The 23803-nt window shown below is 40.7% G+C and overlaps 1 protein-coding gene across 1 annotated transcript in view; it reads right to left on the bottom strand.

The window, feature by feature from the left end:
• Window positions 1–19: 19 nt before the first annotated feature.
• Window positions 20–23803, bottom strand: part of si:ch211-195o20.7 (cytospin-A) — a 42140-nt gene continuing 18356 nt past the window's right edge. Inside the window, exons 5-12 of the mRNA XM_017707807.2 lie at window positions 12166–12566; window positions 10395–10488; window positions 9115–9181; window positions 8909–8987; window positions 8363–8459; window positions 7545–7661; window positions 4983–5042; window positions 20–3757 (exon numbers count right to left, since the gene is read on the bottom strand). Of these exons, the coding sequence (XP_017563296.1) occupies window positions 3668–3757; window positions 4983–5042; window positions 7545–7661; window positions 8363–8459; window positions 8909–8987; window positions 9115–9181; window positions 10395–10488; window positions 12166–12566 (1005 nt within the window). The 3' untranslated portion in view covers window positions 20–3667. The remainder of the gene's footprint in view (window positions 3758–4982; window positions 5043–7544; window positions 7662–8362; window positions 8460–8908; window positions 8988–9114; window positions 9182–10394; window positions 10489–12165; window positions 12567–23803) is intronic.

Here is a 23803-nt window from a genome sequence, read left to right as displayed (position 1 = left end):
ACACCAGCGCAACACATGATAAAGAAAATACTTGTTTATTATTGTCATTATTATTATTAATTGACTTTGGCACAAGATATTTCATCATCTACATCATACTAAAGGCACTTGGACAGGCACTTATTTATTAATAAACAGTTTTTTTGGCATTTGATTATTGGCATTTTTGGCACATGTGGTCAGCAGTAAGTAGCAGTAAACTTGGAAGCCCACTGTTCCTCTCCTCTCTGTTTCTTGCTCTGATTTGTCCACGTGCCTCTATGGAGGTCTGTAAGATACCAAAACTATACACACAGTACGAACATGACGGAGCACTTTTACCCCCAACATTCATAGCAGGACAGGCCTGGAATGCCACTCCTGATCCGGATAAGGCTGAAAGCGACAGTTCGGCAAATAAAATGTACACAATGTTACCCCCTCACCTCAAATGTGTTCAAACAGCCATTACATTATGGCATCAGAAGCTTTGCTACAAAGCTGCTAGCAGGTAATATAAGGTTATATCCCACCAATTAGTATTGTACAAACTGCAGGTCTGAACCATCACGTTTGCTTCAACCCCCCCCCCCCATAATTCATATCTACACAACCGTTTTCCAACCTCAATTTATCCTTTACACTTAAACAGGCTGTGTCACTAAAGACTGATATACGTAAATCACCTTTGTTGTGATTGGCTGCCTCATACAAAAAGCAGTTCAGGCTGCAACACTCCTTATAAAGTCAGTGTGGGCAGTCGTGGGCTGGAGGTTTGGGAACCAGCCTTGTGCCAGAAGGTCGCTGGTTCAATTCCCTGAGCCGTCAGTACATGACTGAAGTACCCTTGAGCAAGGCACCTAACCCCCAACTGCTCCCTGAGTGCCATGGATAGGGCTGCCCACCAGTGTGCTCACTGCCCCCTAGTGCGTGTGTTCACTAATGTGCATGTATGTTGGTGTTTCACTACACAGATGGGTTAAATGCAGAGGTCCACTTCCAAGCACAGTTGGCCAATGGTTCTGAATTCACATGAAATCACATTAATGGGTGGGGCTAAACTGCGTAGACTGAATGTGTTTATAAAAAGTATTGGTTTGTGACATCACAAAAGAATGAATTTAAAACGCTGTTCTTGCAGTGTATGGACCAGGCACTGAGAGAATTTTTGTCAACACTTTATTTGAAAGCTACCTACATAACACATTCATAAGCACTGAATAACATATTTTTGAAGCAATATCTGAGTATTTATGACCAGCTTATGCTACTAAACACGAGAAAATAAGGTGCTCTATGAAGTAAATGACACTGCACTGACATAAGACACCTTAAATGGTATAAGTTGTTCCAGTTATAACAATATTATGAAGCATCATCAAGGAAGATCTAGTTAGACATTTATATCAATACTACAGAGTTGTATATGAGTTAAAGTACAAAACTCATGTCAATACAATGTTAATTTTTTAGCTGACAGTGTCTTGCAGTTTTAGTGCTTATGCATGCGCTATGACATCCCTATGTAGGTAGCCATCAAATAAAGCGTTACCAATTTTAAAAAAAATTGAAAACAATGTTTTTACAATACATCAAACTCCTTTTTTTAAAAAGTCAGGAATATTCAGTTTCTCATGATTTCCCCTTTAATTAATCTCATATGAAGTGGTTCTGTGGTTTTTGACTCTGTTCCATACTTTTTACCATGTTTATACATAACAGGATGCCATACAGTATCAGAGACCATATAATTAAGTCTTTGCGATGTTTCTTGATATAACTATGACATAAAAAGCTCAGTTTGAGGCAAATGTGTCATGATTCAGACATGCGGTTTGCACGATGCTATTTACATGTACATTTAAGTTTCCATTGCTTGTTAGCTACATTAGCTTCGTAGCTCAAGTAGCTCAAACCTAAGCTGCTTCGAAATAATTAGATTTAAATGTGTGCATCGGTTTTACATGAATGAAATATGTTACATCAGCACTTCTCATTGTAATTACCTCTGGCAAGAACTGTGTTGCTGGAATGTCTTGTATTCTTGCGGAACCGATTTAAATGTTTAAATCAAGTAAATTCAAAGCAGCACTTTTTCAGTGTGAAGAAGTAAACAGACAAGCTTATCTTGGCTGTTCAGCTACATTCAGGGTAAAGGGGGAAAAGTGTTCACATCGATTATTTGCAAAATCACTTGAAGACGATGAATCAGGTGGGCCAGATCAGAGGAAAAGGTTTGTGCTCCAGTGTCCATCTAGAATTGGAGTTTGGACATCTTATGTTTGGGCAGCACCAGAGTGATAGATTTGGCCCTCTCATTCAGAGAAGAGTTGTTCAAATACAGCTGAGATGAGACAAGGCATGATTTAGTGTGGTCTTTCATTCATGTGTGGTGCACACAACCAACAGGCTGGTCCCAGCTGCACAGTTAACCCGATCAGTGCCTGGACACACTGAGACTTAAAGGACCCTGACTTACAACACAGTGCAAACGTCTTATTATATTACACTAACAAAATAAATGCAAGTTAACACAGGGGGACTTTAATTTTTCAAAGTTTCTGCATTATTCAGTTGTATAATTCAATTTTAACAAAGTCACCCAGAGTGGTCTGATGAGAAATGGTTCAACGTAGCGAAGCTTGCTCAGATTTCTTTACAGTGGTGCTGATAGGAACCAGGGGTCACCATGTTCACACCACAAATATAGCCATTTTATTTACTATCCAAAATGAACAGTGAACCTAGATGTGTCTAAAGTTGATGTTGAGGGTAAAATAGAGATAGAAAATAATTTCAAGTCTCCACCACAAAAACATCTTTTAGGCCAAAACCTTATCTCTTAACTAAAATCTTGGGAATCAGAAGCTGTATTTACAACCATTTCATGTAATAACTTTCTGTCAGGGAGCTTTAGGAGGCAGTAAACTCTTCAGACGTCTGGTTCCCGTCACCACCAGAGTGAATAATTCTAAGTTTGGTAAGTTTTCAAACCACTCAAAATGACTTTGTTGCCATCTTAACCATTTAATCATGCAGAAATGTTGAAAAGTTGATGGCACAGTACTGCATTATTGCTGCTTTGACTTAAATGCAAAAATGCCAAAAATTATCTCATAAACTGCATCTCAGTGTGAGTTCTATTGAGAAAAGGCTTAAAGGAATAACTTGACCGTAGTACGTGCTACTTGATGCTAATAGTGAATGGAGGTTAGTAGACACTGGCTCTTTTGCATGATGCTAATTGATGGCTATTCCTTTTCTGTTACGCTTTTCAACATAAACCTTTTTGACGGAACTATTTCTTTAAAATGACAATACATTCATGCTGTAACCAGCAGAGGGCGCCACACAGCAACAAGAAACACAAGTCTCCTTGTTCAAGCTGAGGGTCAAGTTTGCTTTAGAAACTCCCGAATCCCCTCATTATATGCTATGCATAAAAGTCGTCCTTTAAAGTAGACTTCAAAGCGGCCCCCCAGCATGTCCTAAATCTGAGCCACTCTCAGAAACAGCAGTGGACAGCTGCAGGACGCTGGTTACTGGATAAAGTTTGCGGAGGGTGAAAATGTGGACTAGTGATGCCTTAGTGACCTTCTGAGACGTCTGTAACATGCCTGGAAATCCTAAGGGGTCCAAAGGTGGTCCAGAGCAAACAATGTGGGATCTCAATCAGTCTGGAGAGGAGTCACATCTCAAAATGGCGATATATACTCTCCACGTATCCCAGAACTCTTTGCCAGTCGGGACCCTCGGCTTTCAACATCTCCTCCACTGTCTGAACAGAGACACAATGTTTAGTCTGCGAACAAGAGAGCCGACTGTATTATATACATGACTGCACTAATACTGCACATTTCTCAACAGAGTGTGAAGAGCAGATGGTGTACATATACAGAAGGTCAATGACCTTTGTAATTTGACCTTTTTAATTAATGATTCTTTTATTGAACGCCTGACTTTTGTTTACTTTTGTATCCTAATACCTGCTGTGATTTCTCTTGTAGTTTTAGTTTGTTCCACATGGTCCTATCATAGCTGATTTTGTAAGACGTTTGTCTATAAATGAAACATTTTATTATTTGTTATTAAGTCCAGTGAATATTTTCCTGCAGCCAATTATGGTTTAGGTCAGAGGTCGGCAACCCAAATGTTAAGAAGAACCATTTTGTCTTTTCAACAAAAATCAAATCACCTTGGGAACAAAAACACACTCACTTTGCCCTGCTTTAAGCTTTAGCTCAGCTGTAGCTGCCTTCCTCACATCTCCAGCAAAAGTAGAATAGTTTCTTGTAAAATGTCTCTTAACTTTCGACTTTTAGCTTCTTATTCGCCAGCTTCTTCTTAGAATTTTCCCTTTTCACCTTAAATGGTGCCAGACGGTAATGGCTGCACTATTTAAGGTGGAATGGGACAATTTGAACAAGAAGCTGGCGAATTAGAGGATGACTTCAGCCTCATGACTTTTCAGTGTTTGACCATTTCGCGTTGCACACTAAACATATCAGGAAACCAGCTGAATGATTATAGAGTCCATTTGTCTCCAAATTATCGATGTTCATCTTAAATCTTTCTGTTTGCTGTTGTGTTCGCTACTAGCTGGGCTAGATTGTCCGCATTGCTATGGTGACCAGCAGCCTGCATGCCAATTCTCAGGGATAAAGGGTGAATTAGGAGTTGTACATTAACTCCCAAGACCATTTATTGTTAAAAAATGTGTTGAACGATCAGCAGAGCTTTATTTTACTGCAAAGAAGCATTATTTTATTTTTACCTACAAATCTAATTCTGCTGTGGGGCCATGACAGGGCAGTAAAAGAGCCGCATACTGCCAGCCCCTGGTCTAGTACGTATTCTTGGCTATAGGCTAGGTTTGTCAAATGGTGCCATTGCTTCTGAACAGCCATCTAACACACTAGTGAAGTCCACTTAAAGTCACAATAATGTACTGATCATTCATACTGGGATTAGTCGTGGTGTTTGACATATTTACATGAGCTCACCAGTGAGGCAGGGATTCCAACACTCTCTCCAGTTTGAAACGCCAGTAGGAGGTTTTCTTTCTGAAGATAAAATCATCATCATCATCATCATCATCATCTTCAGGACATCAAAAGCACAGATGGTTGTTTTAAGATTACACAAAAAGCACAACATGACACTAAAATGATTAACAATGGATCTGCAACTCACTTGTAACTCTATACTACAAATCAGTGTTTTTAGTGATTGTGAAGGGTGAAATATCTCACAGGCCACGGCATCCCACTAAGTCCGGCTTCAATGTGAGTTAATGGGGATTCAAATACATGCTGAAATTAATGTTTATTGTACAGGCTTTGGGTCCAGCCCTGGCGCTGTGCCTTACTGAGGCTACTGCAACTACTTTTTGCATATGAAAAATGTCTTTTTTGAGCTGAAGACTATTACAAGTCTCATTTCTGTCCTGCCTGAGGGATTCTGTATGGAGCTCTCAAAGGGGAGGGATCTTGTAGCAAGCCGTCAGTACCGACATTGTAATGTGCCTGACTGACAGCAATGTATTGTATTTTACTGAATATACACTATATTGCCAAAACTATTCAGTCTCCCATCCAAATCATTGAATTCAGGTGTTCCAATCACTTCCATGGCCACAGGTGTATAAAGCCGAGCCCCTAGGCCTGCAGACTGCTTCTACAGACATTAGTGAAAGAATGGGTCGCTCTCAGGAGCTCAGTGAATTCCAGCATGGTACCGTGATCGGACACCACCTGTGCAACAATTCCAGTCCTGAAATTTCCTTACCACTAGATATTCCACAGTCAACTGTCAGTGGTATTATAACAAAGAAGAAGCAATTTGGAACGACAGCAACTCAGCCACGAAGTGGTCGGCCACGTAAAATGACAGAGTGGGGTCAGCGGATGCTGAGGCACATAATGCGCAGAGGTCGCCGACGTTCTGCAGTTAATCGTTACAGACGTGTTCTCTGGAGTGACGAATCACGCTTCTCCATCTGGCAATCTGATGAACGAGACTGGGTTTGTTTTAAAGTTTGGTAGAGGGGGGATTATGGTGTGGGATTGTTTTTCAGGAGTTGGGCTCGGCCCTTTAGTTCCAGTGAAAGGAACTCTTAATGCTTCAGCAGACCAAGAGATTTTGGACAATTTCATGCTCCCAACTTTCTGGGAACAGTTTGGGAACGGCCCCTTCCTGTTCCAACATGACGGCGCACCAGTGCACAACGCAAAGTCCATAAAGACACGGATGAGCGAGTTTGGTGTGGTCAAAGGGTGGGCCGACATAATATTAAACCCTATGGATTAAGAATGGTTTGTTACTCAAGTTCATATGCATGTGAAGACAGACGAGCAAATACTTTTGGCAATATAGTGTATATTCCTGCTTTGGACTGGTGACCCATCCAGGGTGTATCCTGCCTTTCTCCCAATGACTGCTGGGAGAGGCTCCACCACCGTGACCCAGATGGATAACCAGTTTAGAAAAAGTTTGTGTGTGTGTGATTATATAATGATTTGAGTTGTTTTTGAACAGATTTTAATTTAATTTTTATTTTCTGCGTTTATTCTTACTTAATAGTTGTGTTACATATATTCCCTTGTTACTGTTTTTACTGTTTTATTATTTTATGTTTTGGAGGTCTTTGAACTGCGTTTAATGTATAAAAGATGCTATAAAAATAAACTTACTGTTATTATTATTAGGAAAATACTGTGCCTTTATATGCTAAGCAGGCTGTTAACAGTAAGACATTTTGTGGTTCTATAATTTAGCAATCAATGCTGCTTTTCCAAGCACCATGGCAGACACACTGCTGTCAAAAAACAAAACTAATTTGACAGAAGATAAATGTGTAATATAGGCAAAAATAAAATTATTATAAATAAATATCATGTGTCAAGCAATGGTGATCTGACAGAAAATTATTCTAAACAGATAATTACTTTAAAGCTGCACTATATAAGTTTTGTTGTTTTGGAGACCTCTCTGGTGGAAATGTATAATTGCGTGAAATGCACAGAAGAACATTTTGTAACACGGGTTGTGCTTCGGACACCTTCCCAAAGCGAATGCATCTGATGTTTGCGGATGTGAAGAAAGAAAGAGAATTCAAAGAAAGCACAACCAAGGACGTGAATGAGTTATCTACTATTATCATGACATCAACAGCACAGTTTTCATTTTGCAGCTAAATATCTAGCCAGACCTTCTTTTTGAGCCTGTGTGTAGCGATAATACGTAAAAACTCCTCGCTTAAAAAATGTTTTAAAAAATGGTGTGTCATTTCATAAATTTTCATCATTCACAGAAATACTTAAAATATCAAGTAAAATATCTGTTGGTGTGTGGTTTATAATATTTGGATATACAATTTATGATGTTTTTGTTTTTACTGAACATAAAATATCATTGACATAATATGGCAAGTAATCTTTTGAACTGTAGTTTATTTATTGAAGTTTGTTGTCATTAAATTATCGCCACCTGCTCCACCAGCTGCCAGTCATTAAGAGTCATTGTGAGTGACGCAACTGTTTATCAGTTGTACTTGTGTGTATTACCTTGTTCTCTGTACTGAGTGTGTTGTATGGTATGTGTGAGGGGAGGTAGGTGTGGTAAACTGCACAGAAGGCCAAACCATCCACCCAACTGCTGCTGAAGTTAGTGATCTCAATATTCTGAGAGAGAGAGAGAGAGAGAGAGAGAGAGAGAGAGAGAGAGAGAGAGAGAGAACAAATAAATACATATTTAAAACCAATCATGTCTCTTGTAGCCAATGAAGACAGACTTCTCACTGCTGCTTAAGAGACTGAGGTGAACTGAACAGAAATGCAGTGAAATGAACAGAACACAACTGAACTGAAATGCAGTGAACTGAATTCAACTGAACTGAAATGCAGTGAACTGAACTGAACTTAACTGAATTAAAATGCAGTGAACTGAAATGAACTGAACTAAAATGCACTCAACTGAGCCGACATTAACTGAACTGAAATGCAATGAATTGAACTCAACTGAAAAACCGTAAAGTGAACTCAACCGAGTTAAAATGAAATGCAGTGAACTGAACTGAAATCCACTGAATTTATTGAACTGAACTAAAAACTTATATACAGTGTTTTATTAGTAATAACATTGTGTGTTTCAGATTACATTTTATCCTATGATTTTTCTTTTTATGAAAACCGTCCTTTTAAAATGAATTATGGCTGTTTGGTACATAAGCCACACAAACATTATCAGTGCACCTCAGGGAATAAAGTAACATGCAAGAGAAGACTGATATGGGCCCTTTCTCATCTCTTAATGTATTGGTCCATTTATCTTGAATAATTAGTTTCATTGAACGCAGTTCAGCTCTGTGGGATGTGCTCTGTACCGAGTATCCAACGGTTCGGTTTTGGCACCAGCGCAGTAATGAGTTCCGTTTGGAGCCGCCGTGACGTCGCAACAGCTTACTGAAGTCCTCCTGAGGCCTGGTGGCATGAGAACAGGCAGAGTTTCAGGAGAAAAGTAAGATGTGCATTGAATATGAACAGTCTGGGCTGTGTATATAATGTATGTTCAGCTAACTTCATCCCCACACATTTCAGATTTGTCACTTCAGCCAAAGAGCTGAAGCTGTGTGAACTGTCAGTGGTGTGAACCCCTAAATTGACCATGAGTTGATCCCAAACCTTGTATTTTGTCAGGTGTTTCTTCTAAAGGGTTTGAGAACCACATAACTACAGGCCATAACAGCTCAGTGACCATCAGTGCAGCTGGGCCGAGGCAGGCATGATAAAGTGTGGAAGCGGAGGTTTGTTGGGACGTGTTTGTACGTGTAGGAGCGAGAGATGCCCAGTGAGATAGAGAATGACAGAGAGGGAGTGATAACATGATTAAATGGGACAGAAACAGAAAGTGAAAAACTATTTATACTCACTTTGTCCTGCCGGCCTTGTTTGGAGGAAGATCTATGAGAGGGGAACTTGACAAATGGGATAAAGTCTCATCCTTTTTATCTGTTAAACACACAGAGGCAAAGAAATGAGTGCAATTTATCATGTATCATTAATACTGCAAATAAATGCAAATTTGAAGAAACTTCCACTGTATATGTCAAGTCTACACAAAGCTAATTCTGCATACCTTTATATAAATTGATCAGGTTGTCCTGTTGGTCCAAAATCAGTCTCTCTCTGGCTGGGTTGTTGTTCTACAATTCAACACCATAAAATCGTTTACTTAAGCAATAGAAGAACAAGAGAGGGAATGTGCTATCGCAGAATAACATCACAGCTATTCGCGCTAACATGACTTTGAGTGTTCTATTGCTTTTATACAACAGTTAAATAAATAAAGTAATAAATAAATTTGCAGTTCCTTCCGCCAAATTATAGTTCCTTAACAAGCAGTTTGTTGCTGCTTCAGAGTAACGAGCTCCGCTCACTCTGCACTGTCTGCTGTAAGCCTCGACTTTTGAAGTACAGAATGAGCCAAAAAACCACCACAATATCAAGTTTATCTCAGCTTTGTCATTTATTGCCAGATCAGTATTAATGTTGTTTTGTTCCAGCCAGTCTGTAAAGCAGCTTACAGCCCATTTAGTTGAACGGTATTGGGTTCATTTCTGGCTGATTCCAGGTTCTTTAGCTGTTCTTCTGTCACAGCTGCCGACTGAAAAACTGCTCAGTGGAGACATTTTGGTAATTTAGTGTCGTCTCATCTTCAGAGTCGAACCAAATCAGCTGTCTGTCAGATGTGATCTTAACAGAGTCCGTTTTCTGTTTGTGCAAAGTAAGAAGTAAAAACGTTCAAATGGCTTGAGCGTCTCCTACAACTGTCAAAGTCGTTGCTTAGTAATGGACAGAACGCTTCTCAACCAATCAGCTTGCGTGGCTGGAAGTAGCTGTTGTATAATGCACATTATATTCAGTACACCGTCCAAAACACACACACACACACACACACACACACACACACACACACAATATATATATAAATTAATTAAACAATAAAATAACAATAAAGCTCATTAATAATTAAGTTATTCAGGAATAAAAAGCAGAAAAATATATTTATTCAACAGAAAAGAAGAGCAGGGCAGTAGCTGTACCAAAGTAAGGAGAATATTGACAGATTTTATTTTATTTTTGCCATTTTTGTGTAATTTTCTGTTAAATATGTTTCTTGCTCTTTCCCTAAAATTAATAACTTTCCTTAAAGGCTGCTTGGACTGGAAATAAAAGAAACGAAAGGGTCTCTGAATGCTGCCCAGTACTGCATTTACAAAATAAACCTGTGTTTAAGTGCCTTGCCCTTTAAAATATTATATAGTGGCTCAGGGGCCCAAAGTACCTGCTTATACTGTTCATAGCAAAAACAAAAAACATGTCAAAAATACATGAATAGCAAATGGACATTCCTACCTTACTGATAGATCTTGAGGTCAGCGGTACAGATGTCTGGGATATACCATTTACTACATTGGCAGGGGGGTCTGAGGGAAGTCTGGATAGGCTTCTGAAAAGGGATGGAATGTACCATGAAATTAGTGTGTGGGTGGCTGTGTTTCCACAAGAGCCTGATGTTCCAGTTAAAATTTGCCCTTCAAGACCATGAGAGGAAGACAATGAAGCATTCAGAATTGCTAAATAACTTTCTCCATGCCGCCAGATATGTGGGAGAGTTAATTAAATTCCTGAAAGATTACTCATCGTGAATGTGAAAGGACTAGCTTCTGGTCACACTTGAAAGAAGTGCCCTGTGGATTACAGGGTCCATATCATAAAAATAATCTTTTTCTTCCTGTTGTGGTTGGGATGTAACCATGAACACATCTACGTATGACCACCCGTTCAGTCTACAACAGTTTAGCCCCACCCATTGTTTGTAATGCTAAGCAGTGTTTCCGCTATATATTCTACCGCTGCAACATTATTGCCATCACTGATTTAGAATTTTATGAAATGTAAAGAAGATCCAACTGCGAAACTCTGCAGAAGGCTTTTAAATTTCCGGTTTAATAAATCCCGATTCTCAGTCTGTCTGCAGATTTTGGGTCAGTTGGAGTTGAAATCTAGTAGTGTATACTGGTCAGCGACTCAATCTGAATGGAATCCTCTCACAACCAATGAAAACTGAGAGTGTGAAAGAAGAAAAAACAGCAAACAAAAAATAAAAATGGCGAACAAGTCACTCACGTGCGGAGCGAAGTTTTTTCATGTTTAAGGCATGAGCACAATTGAGTTTATGTACGTCTAAAATAGAGGTCTGAGCAGGTTTGCTTTTTCAGTCCTGCTCCAGCAAGATTTCATCCCATGCCTACAGAAAATCAGAATCATTTGTCCCGCTCCTGACTGCAACCGAGATGTTTTGTCCCGCTCCCACCCGCAGTTCCGTCAAGACGAACTGACATTCAATATCTGACACAGTCCATTCACAAATACATTATCCTCTGCTGAAATAATACGGCAGTCATTGTCATCAGCCTCACTGCGAAGAAACTTCACCAAACACCATTTATTTCCGGTAAACACAAAGCAGGAATTAAACCACAGAGCGGTTATTTTTGGTGTTTTGCTGGGAAGCTGAGAAGCTGCAGGGGGCTGGTTTTCCGTCTGCTCCCGAGCACAACACTGAAACTTAATCTCACAAGATATTGTGGTGGACCCTGTAGGCCTCTAGTCTAAAACTCTAACAACTACCACACTAATCACATTTTCACACCCACACAACAAATATGTTCACCTGTTGAGCACAAACGGCAGAGAAAACTGCACCAAGCTGCTCCATGTTTGTTTATCTGTGTCACCTAGCAAGTAGTAATTACTCACAATGTAACATTATTCTTTATTGACGTTTACACTCAACTGATCATTATTTTTATTATTATTATTATCATATTGTGAAATACTAGTCCAGCTAACCTAATGTTAATGTTAGCATACTCAGTGAATCATAACACTGGCATAACACTTTTTGCACAGGGCAGCCAATCAGAACAGAGGTCATTTACATATGTCATGAATACACATTACCAATAATAGCCAATTTAATTTGAAGCAAGGTTGGAATATGGTCAAATAAAAATGAATTATGACTGTTCTTAAGTAAAAGACAGAGCTCTTAGGCTTTATAACTGTGATTCCTTCAGAACCAAACGATATGTATGTTTTAGAAGAACCTCCTAGAACTCACCTTGACCTTTCTGTACTATCTCTGTCTTTCTCTCCTTTCTCTTTCTCTCCTCTCCCTCTTTCTTCCTTCCATCTCCCTCCAATTCCAGAACTCTTCCAACATCCTTCAACTGAACCCTTTTCTCTGCCTCTAGGGAGAGTTGGTGGTGCCCCCTGCTGGCCTGGAGGTTCCTTCTTTTGGCTCAGTCTCTGTCTGCACTGCTCCAGTTCTGCCTTTAACCGCCCCACTTGACCTTCAACCTCCCTCCGTCCCTGCTGAGCGTCGGACAGCTGCCTCTCCCAGTCCAGCCGCGCCTCTCTGAGCCCGATCAGGTCTTCTTCCGCTTCTGCCCTCAGTCTGTCCGCCACCACCAGCGCCACCTGCAGGTCAGACTGGAACTGCAGCCACTCACTACGCTCTGTCTAGAAGCACAAAAATAAAGAGTTGTACCTATAGTTTATAAGAAACAACACAATTTTGGAACATTGCTGTGAACACTTGCTAGCATCCAGCCACAAGAGCTTTAGTGAGGTTGGGCACTGATGTTTGCCAGTAAGGTCTGGCTTGCAATTCATCCTGAAAGTGCTGGATGGGGTTGAGGTCAGGACTGTGTAGGCCAGGCAAGTTCTTCTACTCCAAACTTAGCAAACCATTTCTTTGTGGGCCTCGCTTTGTACATGCATTGCTATGCTGATACAGAAAAAGCTCTTTCCCAAACTGTTGCTACGAAGTTGGAAGCACAAGTTAGAAGATGGAATGTGATAGTATGCTGTGTCATTAAGATTTCACTTCACTGGAACTACAGGGCTCAAATTTTGAAAAACAGTCCAAGACCGTTATTCCGCCTATACCAAACTTCACAGCTGGCACTATCTGTTCATAGCATTCTCCAGCAGTCACTCAATGGAAATGACCATTTTTATGTTCCTAGTTTATAGATGTATTACATATAAAGCAATAAGTTATTTTAAAAATTACTGCTTCTTGAGCCACCAATTTATCAATTATCTATAATTCCAAGCACCAAAGACATCCTCACAGTCATGTGTAAAGGATGAGGCCATATTTTGAGGTAAAATCAAACATTTTACTGCCATGCTAATGGCAATAATCTACACATGACTATAAAATTTATGATTTAAATGACATTAATAAAACAAATGACAAATAAATAGGAAATTAAAATATTAAATATATCATTAAAGTTGCGGTCCCCAGGAGTCATGCCACTGGTGTTACTGCATAACAAAAATCTCTTATTTTGATATAAAAATCACACTGATGACATCACTTGACTTCCTTTTACCCGTTTTCTGAAGATCTATAAGAAAAAAGCACATGGTGAGTCCACCGTGTCTTTCAGTTATCAGAGCTTTCCTCATTTAGCTCATGATTCCATATGAAGCTTTCAGTTGAAGTCACTGGTGTGACCGACTTTATTCTTAGGTGATTGTGAAAAAAACAGACTACAAATGGAGTCAATTACATATTTAGTGGACATTCCACGATTGACAACATGTGGTCTGATGCTTTGTAGAAGCCATTTTGTAACATGCATTTTTTACTAAACTTTTCAAAAAATGGTGAAAGATAAAAAGTGGACGTTTCTGTAGAATGACCCAGATTAATTTCCACTTAACAGCAGGATTTGCAGTTGACCTAGCAGGGCAAACATTTCACTGACTTGCCACCTTGAAAGCTTGTGAGCTCTTTCAGTATGACGCATCCTACTGCCAGTGTTCAGAAACTGCATGGCTGTATGCTTGACTTCACTGATATATAGAAGGACTGTCTTCAAACTTTTGGCCATGTAGCCAGTTTATACATGCAGATGCTCAATGGCCATTAGAAACCACTTTGTTGATGAGCACAGCCCATCTACTGGTTCACAATTTGAACCACTCTTGGCTGGATATTTTTGGGTGGTGGACCACTTTCAACCTCGCAGTGATACACATGCACCAGCGCCACACACTACCATGTCAGCGTCACTGCTGAGCTGGGAATGAGCCGCCACCCAAATATTATCTGAACAACAGCATCAGAAACTTACTGAGGAATGAGGTAATGCAGGGCTTCAGTCAGATGATCTACAGTCTGTAATTGTACACCTATACACTGGACCCATAACATAGGTGGAGCTCACAAAGTGGCCAGTGAGTGGCAATACAACACACAGATTTATAAAAAAGTGGACAAAGAATGAAGTATTACATTTTTCATGTACTAAAAAACATTAAGAGTATAGCCTTGTATGTAATCTCACAGAGGAAGGGATGACACTAGGTTCTCATATCCTGTTCTAGCTCCAGTGGGATTCCACATAAAGCATAACAGCATGAGCAATACTCATTGCTGATGAGGTAACACAAAAGAATCATTATGACGGATGGAGTCATAACAGCGATCGACTGGCCACAGGGTAAAAGTGTCAGCGAACAATCTGCACCATTCTGTCCATTTAAGGAATAAGTGGACAAATAAGTGGGCAATTGCATGATTTTCAATCCATCTTTCAATAAATGTCAAACCATTTCTGTAACATCTGCTAAACGTTAAACGGTGCTGCTAACTAGGAGAGCGATGCTGTTAGCATTAGCCTAGCTAGCATGATAAGATGTTCGATTACATCCAGCTAAAGCACATACACACGTTTAGATGAAAGCTGCTCCATGGTGGTAGAATCTGCAGCCTGACCAGCTAACTTCATGCTAGCTAAGTGAGCAGGCTACAGACCCCAAACAGTGCCACACACTACGTTAAGGTCTGGTTTTGACTATCTGGTGCTCTCCTGAAACAGGTGTAGATGATATAAAGTAATGTTTGAAGGAGCAAAACGAGTGGCTGGTGTTGGAGTGACAGAAATCCAAAACTGGAGAGAGTTTGTGACTGTAGCATTTTGGTTAAAACAACAAGAGCTTTGTTAGCAGCCCAAACGTAGACTTGTAACAGCTAACTGATGCTAAAATGACCCCCCACTTAGAGGATATCTGAGAGCGCAAGGTTGAGTGACTAGAGTGCTGTAGCTCTTAGCCGTCACTGAGATACTGCAGAGCTTTATCCAGGCTCTGATTTTGCCCCTCTGTCTGAGCTCCCACACCACCAATCAGTGACCCCTCTAACATATAAACGGATAGAATGAGTTCATTTTGGTTGTTTAGTCGTGGAATAGGAATTTAACACTAGCATAATTTTTAAATACAGAGATGCCTTATTATTGCTACACTGCTCAACCCAAATGTAATTAGAGAAATTACAAAGAGGAGAACCACCACTCTGTAATGTCTTTTGGGTTTCTCAAACACTAGAGGGCGCTCCCGAGCAAGTCCAAAATGAATGGGTTAAGATGGAGCATTTGAGAAAGATCATAGTTTCTAATTTCTTAAACATGTTTAATGTAAAAGAATACAATATTTTCCTGAACAATGAATAGCATAAAACATTTTACAGCTGATATAATTTTAAGAGCTTTTAAACTCAACTTATAGAAGTTTAAATGGCGCCTCATGTATGTTCATGATGTCTGTGACCATGAACAGCCAAGAAGCTGCTCCGCCTGCCGACCAATCAGTTCTCAGTAGCAGTAATGTTAATGTCTTTATTATGTAGGTAAACATGTAGGTAAGTATTGTTTGCTCTTTTTAGTGAAATGCATCCTTTTACTGTCTAAAATTAAAGGAAAGATCTTGGCAAATGATTGGAAACTATTTGAACTTTTCGTTTTTAGCTGCCGAGCCTCATTTACTCCCATTCATTGAGGACTTGCTTGCGGACGGCCTTATTGAAATAATGGGGGAAATAGGAAGTAGCCAGGCTCCTCATAAACCAGCTCTGCTTCAGATACCAAACATGTCTTAGCTGACTGACTACACTTAGAGAAAAGTGTGTCAGTTTCACTTTTTTAAAAGGATATTCTATCAAATATCAAACTCTGTGAGCTGACCTGAGTGTTGGAGAATGGAAGACACCGAGATGAACCCTGTTGTCGCCCTCAAGCAGTGGATGCAAGAAATGGGTTATTGCTCTTTGCTTTGAACACAGATTCTGCACTTTCACTCCAAATTGTTTTTAAGTTATGATGGGTCTGTCTTGACAAGTCCAGGCTGCTGTAAGTTCTGTAATGACGTCTGCATTCATTGCCCCTTGCATGATAAAAAAATTAAAAAGGCAGCTAATCTCGCCTCATCGCATCTCTACAACTGTTTTGATTTGCTGGTAGAGACACACCTTTGCTTGCTAAAATGGATTCGCTTAACCTTTAGCTATGGCTGCGTTTCACCAGGCCATACTATGACCCTGAAATTGAGGCTAGATGAGCCATCGCTGGGCCTGGGGTGGGCGCCTGGGGTCTGCGTAAGCTGCATGTCCAGGCAGGCAGAGAAACAAAAGGAGAGGAAAACGTCCCCTATTCAAAATACATCATCTCTATGCAAACCATTCTTACTGAAAACACATAACCTGGTGCAGTAGGCAGTTCCACTAGTCTATTACTGAACACGGTCATACACCATCACACACTCTCACACACAGAAATGCATGTTTATGCTCCACTTGCTCCCAAACAAATTCATGCAATAAGTGAATTGCTCAATACACACAGTTGGCAGGCAGGATATGAGTCAGACCTGAACACGTGCAGTACAGAACCACATAAAGAGCTATAAAACTTATTTGCCACTAATGTGCCATCATCATTCCACATAAAAACTCAGAAAACACATGTAGGTTCACTGGTGGTTTTAGATAGTAAATAAAATGGCTATATTTTTGTTGCAGACATTATGACCCCTATCCAAATTTAATTTTTAGTTTCTTAACTAAAGTTTCTAACTTAATTATTTTACTTTTAAAATATATTGTTTTAATCATGTTTTAATATCTATTCTCCCTTACCTTTTTTCCCATTCCTACATTTTCTCATTTGTAAAGTGCTTTGAATGACAGCAGATGCTATATAAACAAACATGCCTTGCCTTGCTTTGTCTCTAATGTTGAATTTGCATTTGAACCTCGAGCCAGGACTTCTTTTTGAGTCTGTGACCTACCTTTTTTTTACTGATCAGACATTACTACTATGGATGGAGTTACTGTTTGTGCTTGGAGGGGACCGGACGTTTGGGCTGGAAGGAGAAGTAGAAAGAGAGGGAGAGAAAGAGGAGGGGGAAGGAGTGATAATGATGGACAGGGTGAGGGAGGAGGAGAGAGAGGAAGGAAAGAGAATATCAGAGCCAAACAGCCTCCTCGACTGACCCACAGCCTTCACACCACAGCTGCAGCTGATTACTGCACACACTGCTCTACACACACACACACACACACACACACACACACACTCAGACACACCCACACAGAGAGAGACACACACCTAAAAGTGATGATAATTTACTGCTGTTATCTCCTCTACAGACTCATTAAAGCTCACAGAACTGCAGAGGAGAGAAGCAAATTAGTCCAAAAGATCACACACACACACACACACACACACACACACACAAACACAAGACTTCCTTTCAGGTTCTCAAAGAAATCTATAGGGATCTTTTCCCACACATCCAAAGTTCAACAGAAACTGTTTCCATTTTCGTCTTCTCACTCTTTCCATTTTCTGGACACTGGTGTGGTCAGTTGTTGTGGGTTGTTCAGCTTCTTTGTTTGATGTGTCTCTTTTCCTTTGTCAGTGAGGTCCTCTTCGACAGATACACTTTCCTTTCAGACCCACAGCACTGAGTCGTCGTCTCACAGTGGAAGAATGGACAGAATTACCTGTGGATGATTGATTTTCTCCTGAAAGCTTTAAGTGCTGGTTATCTGATAGGTGCAGTTTTGATCTCTACCAGGTCTTCCAGATGGTTATTAGGAATCCTATGTTCTCTGTAGCTTTTAATCATTATTTTTAAAACAATTTCTTTTTCTTCTATCTAATCTTCTCAGAAATATCTCCTCAAAATGAACACTTGTGATTAGTCGCTGTTTTGACTGGAAATGTAGTAAATTACATTACATGGTCCTTGATTTTTGCACTGTACTGTATATAAGTGGACTAGTTTTCTGTTACAGTGTGAAATCTGTAAGATGTTCTGTTGGACTTTAGACGTGAGTGTATGTGTGTGTGTGTGTGGATGATCATTTAGAGGCGAGTTCAGGGACACACTGGGAATACTCAGGAAACACCACACCCACAGATAAACACATACACACACACACGCAGGAGACAGAAAACAGTGTGTGTGTGAGAGAGACACATAGGGAGTCATCTGCTTGAGTTTTAATTCTTCTCAACACTATCTGTCTTACTCTCTCCATCTTCTTCTTCCTTTCTATTTCTTACCTCTGCTCCCCTCCCTGTTCATCTTTATCTCTCTTTATCCTTCCTCTGTCTGTCTTTCTCTTCATCTCTCCTTATCTTTGTCTTGCTTCCTGTCTCTCTCTCTCTGTGTATATCTACCACTTCCTCTCTATTCCCCTCCAAGTATCTTGACTGTGAGTCAGGCTCAAGTCTTGAGTCTCTGAGGTGCGACTCCAAGTCAAGTCTCGAGTCTCTGATATGCGAGTCCAACTCCAGTCTCAAGCATCTGAGGTGCGAGTCTAAGTCATCTTGAGTCTCAGAGGTGAGTCTTGGCCGAGTCTTGAGTCAAAGGGGTGCAAATCTGAGCTGTCTTGAGTCTCAGAGGTGAGTCTCAGTGGGGTCTTGAGTCAAAGAGGTGCAAATCTGAGTCATCTTGAGTCTAAAAGGTGCGAATCTGAGTCGCCTTGGGTCCCTGAGGTGCAAAACCAAGTTGAGTCGTAAGTCTCTAAGGTCGAGTCCGAGTTTAGTCTCGAGTCTCTGGGGTGCAAGTCTGACTTGAGTCTTGAGTCTCTGAGGTGCAAATCCGAGTAATCTCCAGCATCTGAGGCATGGATATCAGTCATCTTGAGTCTCTGAGGTGCGATTCCAAGTCAAGTCCCAAGTATCTGGGTGCGAAACATATTCTTCACGAGTCATTGAGGTGAGAGTCTGAGTTGAGTCTTCAGTCTCTGAGGTGTGAGTCCAAGTCAGGTCTTGAGCCTCTGAGGTGCGAGTCCAAGTCAGGTCTTGAGTCTCTGAGGTGTGAGTCCAAGTCAAGGCTTGAGTCACCTTTAGGGATATTTTTTTTGTCTCATTTAATTTTGTCTCATTTAATACTGAATTTCAACACTTAAGTTGCTGTCTCAGCCAATAGGCATACCAGTTTCAAAATCTAGACTGCTGATTGGCTGTCTAAATTCTCCTCTGTATGCTCAATACATCTGCGTGTTATTAACGTCAGCGCTTCTCGATTAATCTGTAATCCGCTGTCGTCAGTACATACAACTAACACTCATTTCAGATGGAAGCCATGCCCACTTTAAGATTGCAATAAAAAATAGATCAATCAGGAATCAGTATCAAAATTATTATTATCAAAAGTATGAGGACATAATATTCATATTTAAATTGAGGTAGTGTGCCTATACAGTTTGTCAGTAAATATGCAGAGATGTACAGATTTGGAGGAATAGCAAAAAAGTTGTCATGTTTACAGGAGCAAAAGAATAAATACACACACACACACACACACACACACACACACACACACACACACACACACAGTCATTTGTCCATGCAAATCTGAAAGAAAAAGCCTAATTATCTATGTAAACTTATTCCAGACAAGACCAAGGAAAAGAGCTCATTCCTGGAAATCACCACAGTCCATCTGGAACTGATCCTCTATGTGTGTGTGTGAGGCTGTTCTGTGGCTGAGGATGACCACCCACCCACCCACCTACACAAACACACACACTCACAGAATGAGTCTCTGATCTTGTGGTGTGCATGAGCAAATACTACTGTTGTGAGAGAACATTTCCTCTATAGCCCACACAACAGGAAGTGATATATACATAAGGGTATGAGCTACTGTCACTGCAAATACTGAACATGAACATCTGAAAGTAATCAACACAATTTTACTCCAATTGTATAGTCTTTAAAAACAAAGGTGCCGCAAAATGTTCTTTGCACGATGCCACAAAAGAGCACTTGAGGTTCTATAAAAACCTGTGTTTCTAAACTAGATGTGTGAGTGTGAAGCAGAGATGCTCACAATTCACTTCATTTGAGTTTGAGTCAATTCTGGAGTCTCTGGGATGCTAGTCTTGAGTCAATCGGGTGCGAGTCAGAGTCAAGTCTCTGAAGTGCGAGTTGAGTCTGGAAGCTCTTGCAGGCTTGAGTCGAGTTCACAGTCTCTGAGGTGCAAGTCTGAGTCTTGTCTTGTGTGTCTGCAGTGCGAGTCCCAGCTGAGTCTTGCTGTGGTGTGAATCTGAGTCGTTCTGAGTCTTTGAGTGTGAGTCTGAGTCTCATCTTGTGTCTGAGTTGTCGCCTTGAGTCTCCGAGGTGCTAGTCTGAGCCGTCTTGAGTCTCTGAGGTGTGAATCTGAGTGATCTTGAGTCTCTGAGGTGTGAGTCCAAGTCAGGTTCTCGAGTCTCTGAGGTGCGATTTTGAGACGTCTTGAGTCTCTAAGGTGTGAGTCAGGGTCGTCTTGAGTCTCTGAGGTGCGAGCTGAGCCTTAAATCTCTGAGGGGCAAGTCTGGGATGTGTTGAGTGTCTGAGGTGCGAATCTGAGTCATCTTAAATCTCTCAGATGCAAGTCTGAGTTGTGTGGAGTCTCTGAGGTGTGAGTCTTGAGTCACCCTGAGTCTCTGAGATGCGAGTCTGAGTCGTCTGGAGTCTTTGAGGTGTGAGTCTGAGTCATCTTGAGTGTCTAAGGTGCAGATCTGAGCCATCCTGAGTCTCTGAGGTGTGAGTCTGAGTCGTCTTGAGTGTCTAAGGTGCAGATCTGAGCCATCCTGAGGCTCTGAGGTGCAAGTCTGCGTCATCAGGAGATGGGGGTCCAAGTTGAGTGTTGAGACTGCAAGTCCAAGCCGAGTTTCTGAGTTGGGTGCACAGAACAAAAATATCTCCTACTAAAAACCTGTTAGATTTGAATGAATGAACCTGTTCTTGAAAGTAAAGGAAGAATTAGAAATGGTTGCTTTGTCTGTAAATTACAAGGCAAGAACAGTTAATCCAGTTGAAGTTTTATTAAGTGTTCATGATCTGTGTCTGTCTGTCTGCCCTGCGATGGACTGGCGACCTGTCCAGGGTGTATCCTGCCTTCTGCCCAATGACTGCTGGGATAGGCTCCAGCACCCCCCCCCGCAACCCTGATGGAGAAGCGGCTTGGAAAATGGATGGATGGATGGATGATCTGTAATTTACTAAAACTGGCTAAATAAGGTGTTGCGCTACTTAGCAAACTTGCTATCCACACCACATGCTAGCTAGCTATTTTAAAGTATTTTGCCTTTTTCCTTTAAACATCGCATTTACGGCATGCAGTGCTTTGATCTGTCCATCAGACAGAACTCAACAGCATTGCAGGACAAAAGCATTGCATCAATGTCTGTGCATGACTGCAGCAAAACTGCCAGACAATTTCACAGACATAAGGTTGTAAATGGAAGGTTTTATTCGTTTATCGCATTAAGGAAAACGATCTTAATATAACTGGTTCTTTTTGTTCTCAGCTTGAAATTTTACATGTGAGTCATAAGTCCTGAGTGTAAGTGGCAGGTCATTCAAGACCAAGTCTGAGTCGAGTCCGGAATCGATTGACTGTGAAACTTCTGAGTCTGACTTGTCAACTCGAGTACCCATTTCTGGTGTTCTGAACCTTTTTTCAAAGGTTTAAAGAACCTTCGTGGGTTAAGGTTAAGTTGTTTTGCCAAAGTGTTCCTCAAAAATGAGGCTACACTCTAATGCTTTCCAGACGGTGAACTCACAATGTACAAAAGCCTGTAATTCTCAGGATTCTGAACATTTTTGGACGCTTGTATAAGGGCACCAGCATCAAAAATGAGAGAAATACCTTTGAAGATGTGGTGGAAGTAGTGCAAAGTCAAACACTGCCAGTGCCGTTTTCACTGAAAGTCATTTTTCATATGGGGAACCAATTTTTTGCTCTGGGGTCCAGATTCAAGATCCAATAATGCTGTTCCTATAGTTTGGCTTCATGGTTCAAATAGAGAGATGAGAATCATCAACTGTTCAGTCTGACGAGGCTCAACATGACCTCAATCACTCCTGTTCAATCTGGGCAAGGATGCTAAAGTTAGCATTTTGCAATTTCGGCAAATGTGATGTGGGGAAAGCATCAGACACAGTCGGGGAGCCTGAGAAAAAGGCTTTAAAACAAAGTGAGGTGTTTTAAAGTCAAAGTTTGTGTGCCGCTGAAGGGAAGTGAGTGAGACAGAAAGAGAAACAGTGTGCTTGGGGTGTGTGTGTGTGTGTGTGTGAAGTCACTGTTCTCAGATAGTCCAGGAGGCGCTGAGAAGGGGAACGTCCACACACTATTGAACGAACACACACACACACACACACACACACACACACACACACACACACACACACACACACACACACACACACACACACACACACACACAGTCAGCCGGTAGGTCATTCCATGCTGACTTCCCCCTCAATCCAAACAAAAAAGTTTTGTCCTCTCAACAGCTGAAAAGAATTCCTTCTCCCCACATACTATATTACTCTCTCTCTCACTCTCTCTCTCTCAAACATGCAGTTGCACAACCATTGCTAGAGTCTCTATAATGAAAACTAGCTCACTCATCTGCATGGCTGAACAAGACATTTAAAGCAATACTTTGGTGAAAAAGGCCAAAAATGTCCTCCTTACTCCAAATGTAGTAGATCAGACAAGACGTGTTTGAATTCTGATGTTTACAGCTAATGTTGATCACAAGTAATGAAAGTTTATATTGATTTTTTTGATAATTGTACGTCGCACAGTGCAAGGGGCAAACTATGAGGGCCTTGGCCCTCTCACTTAAAACCAGGCACACCAAGACTTCTGTCTGCTCAAACAAAGTCCCCTGATGTCAATGAGATGATACATTATTATTAAAATACACAGTTTACGCAGCTGCATGCCACCATAAGTCATGCATCTTCACTGTTTTACACCAAGGCCCATAATATTTGCTTTTCAACATCAACATGTAAATACTGCATTACTCTGCCGGACGGCTTCTTCTAGGGATGCACTGATACGGGACTTGATGCTGATGCTGATATCCAATATTTATCATATGCATACATCAAATCTGCCAAAGTTAATACGTAAACATTTCGCTGCTGTCGGGACAAAACCTTGTATATAATACTGCACTAAAAAGTGCAATGTGCACTTTTTATGTGCAATTGCAAGCAACATGCAGAATAACATTTTTAACTTAGGTCATGCTAAGGAGCAGGTCAAAAGAGAATTTAAAGAAAAGTCAAAAACTTGAAGGACGCGTCTTCCTATGTGAGTGAACTACTACTATTGTCATCATATATTCATCAGCATAATGTTGATTTTGCACTTGAGACCTAAATATCCAGCCAGACCTTCTTTTTGAGTCTGTGTGGTTGTCATTCTCACTATATATTTCTCTGGGACATAATGAACGTCCCTCAACCTGTAAGCACCCCCTGACCCCACCACCACCACAACCACAACCCTTGAAAATGACATTCAGGCTGCCAAAACCACATAAGCTAGCCCAGGTGTTGGCAACAAGCAGCTCAAACACAGTTTAACAATAAATGGTCTTA

Source organism: Pygocentrus nattereri, chromosome 10 (genome assembly GCF_015220715.1).
Source record: "Pygocentrus nattereri isolate fPygNat1 chromosome 10, fPygNat1.pri, whole genome shotgun sequence".
NCBI classification, from domain to species: Eukaryota; Metazoa; Chordata; class Actinopteri; order Characiformes; family Serrasalmidae; genus Pygocentrus; species Pygocentrus nattereri.
This window is presented reverse-complemented; position numbering and strand designations above follow the sequence as displayed.